This window comes from Mya arenaria, chromosome 6, assembly GCF_026914265.1.
Source record: "Mya arenaria isolate MELC-2E11 chromosome 6, ASM2691426v1".
Classification (NCBI taxonomy): domain Eukaryota; kingdom Metazoa; phylum Mollusca; class Bivalvia; order Myida; family Myidae; genus Mya; species Mya arenaria.
The window spans coordinates 60623135-60628012 of NC_069127.1; the positions used below are offsets into that span (position 1 = coordinate 60623135).

The following is a 4878-nucleotide window of genomic DNA, read 5'->3' on the forward strand; positions in this document are numbered from 1 at the left end:
TTTTTTCATATGGTTACGTGTTTGCTCAATAAACGTTAGGGTTATTCTTAAGCCTGACGTTGATCAGTTGGGATTGACAATCTATAACATGGCATTGACTCTTTTTCGGATGTTTAAATGAGCTTATACCATGTATAACGTCTAGATTTTCCTGTCCTAGCTGTTGGGATGCAAGTTCTTAGGTAAACCCCTAAAGTGCACCCCTTCTACATTCAGAACTTTGATTAGTCCATGTTCTATTTATGCTTTGAAAACAAAATCAAAGGAGAAATGCATGGAAAGGTTTATATACCATTGAATGATAGCTGAACAGTGATGAATAAATTTACACAATTGCTCACTAGTTTACTTCTTTGCCCACGTCTTGACTTGTAATTCATTTCAAAACATTTCTTCTTCAAGGTTCATTGTTTTTGAAGTATTCCATTTTTTTGAAAATATTGCATATCTGCTTTCTCCATTTTTCCTGTTTCCGTTAATGATATACCTGTTTGGAAGTCTTAATGCCACATGAAGTTTGCCTCTGCTATCTGGTAAAACAAAACATTGATTGACTGAATTGAGGTGTTCAGAGCTTCATTTGAAAGCAATACTTTGCTGGTATACCTTCTTTCTTGTTATGTTCGTTAATTAGGAAAGCACAAACTGCATTGCTGGTTTATTGTTAGATTAATCACACTTTTTATCACGAATACAGTCTAAAGAACTGCGAGAGAAAGAGATAAATTGTTAGACTTAAGATTTCGTTCTTTAAAAAATGCAACATATCAATTGAAAGTATTAAGGCCTTGCAAACAACGTTTTGTTTTCGAATTATTTCATAATGATATTATCATAAACGTCCATCATTCTACTAATATCTGGAAACACTTAAATACATATTTTACTTACGAATCCGATAATATGATACGCAATTTTGTAACAATAAAACATATTTGAGTCAAAATTGCAGACATTACCTATTTCATCATAGATGTGATTCATTCAAGGTACTTTACAAGTCGACGTTTCTCCGTCAGTACAATGGAATATATATGGTAACATGGTATATGAGGTAGCCAGAACATTTATGTAGTTTGATTTCATATCCTTCACTCAAATTTTGCACGATTGCATTCAATTTATAACGGGTCTGATTATTGGAATTTGCTACTGAGCTTGTTTCTGTAGCTTTTCGCATAAATATTTTATGGAATACATCTCCCCTTGTTTTTCAAAGTCGAAAAGAAAGCGGTGCAAAATCTATTGCAAACGAAATACAACGCGGCTAAACAATAAATGCCACACAGATCATCAGATGGCTTCTGTCAAATATAATCATGTGTGTTCCGATAACATAGAATACAAAGCTATGTTGTTGTTTTTTAAATAAGATTGAGGAAATGACAGAGAAAACATCTCACAGAATCGATGACAGTCACCACCTTGTAATAGCTTTGTCATTAGACAATTTCTAAGCATACACTAGCATCAGGTGTTTCTACCTATAGCTGTATAAAGTTTTCACGACATTTGTTTAAGTTGAAGTGTATGTTTGGCTCTACGAGTTTGTGTCACTGATCTTGTTTTTGTTTTATTGAAAAATTAATGTAGGAAAATGCTTCTACTATTACCACTACCAGTTTCGTCTCCTACACCCCACCACCAATATTAGGCCTAAAAAAAAATTGTTTGGTTAGGGTTACATCCTTTTCAAAAATAGGTAGGGTAGGTAGGCTTTTTTTTTTTTTTTTTTTTTTTATTAGGCTTTATATAAGAATGTCATTTTCATCATTGGAGAATGGTGTTAAAGTTATCTTCTATATAAGCAATTAAGGTTTTAAACTACATATTGAAAAGCAAAAAAAAAAAAGAAAAAAAAATATTTTTTTTTTTTTTTTTTTTTAGTTTTTCATTTTTTTTTCCAAACTGACTATAAAAACGTTAGGGTCGGCGCCTATTCCGTAGGTAGGGTCGGGTAACCCGAACCAAATGTATTTTTTTTTTAGGCCCTAGTATAATTGCTTCTGCTTCTACTACTGCTACTGTTATTGCTACTGCTTCTACATTACTTCTACTAGATAGGAATATAATTCTCTTTCAGAGATGGGGTACACACGTCATCTTCCTACGCCAAGAGATGAAATTTCCCTGGATATCCTTGACACCGGAGTACGGGTAGGGTAAATTTCTATATGAAATTTTGTTACACCACTATTCTTCTTCATTCACTCACAGATTAAATTAAATATGCGTATTCTGATTAAAATGACAAGTTATGTAGCGAAAGTCTGCCTATTAGACCAAAACGTCCATTGGGGACAATAAGGAGGCAACATAAGGAGTATATACTTTATTCACCAATACTAATATATATGATACAATGACTAGAACACATAAATCAGCGCTAAAAAGATATATCCTTAAGCAGCTTTTAGTCTTTATCAAATATTAAGATTAAAACGTCATTTCCGTTGTACATTTAATTTCAGCTTTCCTCGGAAACAATCGAAAAGCACACCAAATGGGGTGACGGCTATATTCTCTTCTACTCCCTCACAGATCGTGAAAGTTTGACATACTTATCAGAGGTCAAGGACATCATTACAAAAGACAAATGTCGCGACTGTCCTTTGACTTTGGTGGGAAACAAAAGTGACCTAATTTATGCACGTGAAGTAAATGATGAGGAATCATGTGATTTTGGGCAGAAATTTGATTGCCCTAAATTTGAAATATCCACTGCAGAGACCAGTCAAGGGGTGCTGGAAGTTATGGATGAAAACATGTGTCAAATCAAGCGTGACTTCGTGAAAAATATGAATACTTCTAATCAACTGGCAATAGCTGATAATAAGCCCCGCTCACAACTTAACAGTATGAAGAAAGCATTTAAAAAAAGAATAAATCGTAGCCATAACGATACATTTTAGTGAAGACATACACACACCATTTAATGCCAAACACTTGAATAACGGTTTGATGTCATACGTGTTTATAACTATTGTATCTGCATAATTATGTATAATATACGCTCGTTCATCTGTTTATAAGTGCAACCACTGCTTCGATTTCAAAAACAATCAACACATTTAAACTGTGTTTGAATATAACCATTCGTTTTTATGCAAATTTTGTGCTCTATATGGTAATTGCAACTTGTATCGAAGCACATTTTTGACTATATTTTTGTTGTTGTTTACTTTAAAAAAAATCTCACAGTTTTGTTGCTATTTGTCTGTCAATACATTTTGCACAAGTTTGATATAAATAGATTTTTGACATTCGAAATTCGATGTACAGAATGCTGACGATTCCGACGACGTCGATGACAACAACGTTGATGATGATGATAGTAATGATGATTATGTTGTGATGATGATGATGATGATGATGATGATGATGATGATGATGATGATGATGATGATGATGATGATGATGATGATGACGATGATGAGGCAGTATTCTGATCTTTGATTTAACTGGCGGGCTGGCGTATTATTTGGGACTGTATTTATTTCAAAAATGTAAGTGGTAAATACATCCAAATTTTACAAAAATGTGAAATCGCATTTCAGCTTCTAAACCTTTAAAAAATTAAAACACATGTAATTGATTCAGACTTAAATATTTCCACAATTGAGTTTTTTAGATTGCTTGATTGTCACCAAGTCGGACAAGTTTTTTTCCGTGTTCTCCGATGTCCCTTTCAACACAATACTACACTCTCTGACAACATCATGCCAACGAGAGTGACTGAGTATAAGCTAATGTTTCTTTCTTCACAATCGTTGTGAAAACACAAACTTTAAAATAAAACAAAACGCAAGTTAGATATCAGTTGTTGGCTGAAGTTTAAGGCCAAAGTGAAACTCGTAAAGATCTTTTAAAGTTGATAGTTTCGTCAAAAGGAAGCTTACAAATCCCAGGAAAACGTTACTGTAAAGGTTAATTTAATGTCACGTTTTTAAAACAAATCAACGTTTAGTTTAACCTTTTGCATGATCTCAAACACGATTCTAACCAAAACGTAGTTGACGTTTTAAGACGCCATGATTAACTATTTTGATAGAGACGTTGTGATATTTTTTCTGAATTAATTAAAATCCAAACATTTGCCCAAAATTCTTCAAAAACTCTTAAGCGTAAAACGAGTAAGTGTCTTATTTCATTTAGTCAGACTACTTAGTAATAATTCAATTGCATTTTACAAAGTAACAGATCAGTTCCACAAAAGATATGCACGTATGCCAAACAGTTCAAATCTTGAATCTTTCTAATTCCACAACTGGTAAAGCAAACATAAAAAAGAAAGCTTAATATTAAAAAAAATATTCTTGAATAAAGCATGCATAACTTGGTATTACTTAAAATCTTGCGATTTCTTTATTGAATTAGATTCTCTTTATGGAAGTAATACATGTCAACAATCTTCAAAAAGTACATATATAGACGATAATTGCCACTAACGCCGTTTTTTTAAACTGTACGGAATTACTACGCTGTCAAGCATCCTTAGGTAATAATATAGCACAGGCATTTAGCTAAAATGCTATACAGGACCGTATATTCCCAAAGTAATATGTGTTTTCTTGCAAATGGAATACCCTGTAATAAAATGTAAATGTTCTATGCAAATGGACCATGCAAATATGGCTCCAGTCTTTAGATATTAAATCATGTAATAGATACAGACGGAGTTTTTCTTCATAATTCGTCTTACAGACCTAAGAAGCCGTTTTGCTTGGATGGAGTTTTGTCCGAGACAAAGCCGAATGCACGCACAAGCCGCACATATAATAAGTACGATTGATAACATACGCTGTTGAAATAAAAAATAAGTAAATTTATAATACACGTAGTAACGTTGATTTCAAACTATTCTGAAACATTAGATTT

The 4878-nt window shown here is 32.9% G+C and overlaps 1 protein-coding gene across 1 annotated transcript; it reads left to right on the plus strand.

Annotated features, from left to right (window-relative positions):
* The first annotated feature begins 2085 nt into the window (after window positions 1-2085).
* LOC128237239 (ras-related and estrogen-regulated growth inhibitor-like) lies at window positions 2086-2912 on the plus strand. The gene is made up of 2 exons (XM_052952585.1): window positions 2086-2157; window positions 2472-2912. Exons 1-2 carry the CDS (start codon window positions 2086-2088, stop codon window positions 2910-2912), a joined length of 513 nt encoding a protein of 170 aa, XP_052808545.1.
* Window positions 2913-4878: the final 1966 nt, after the last annotated feature.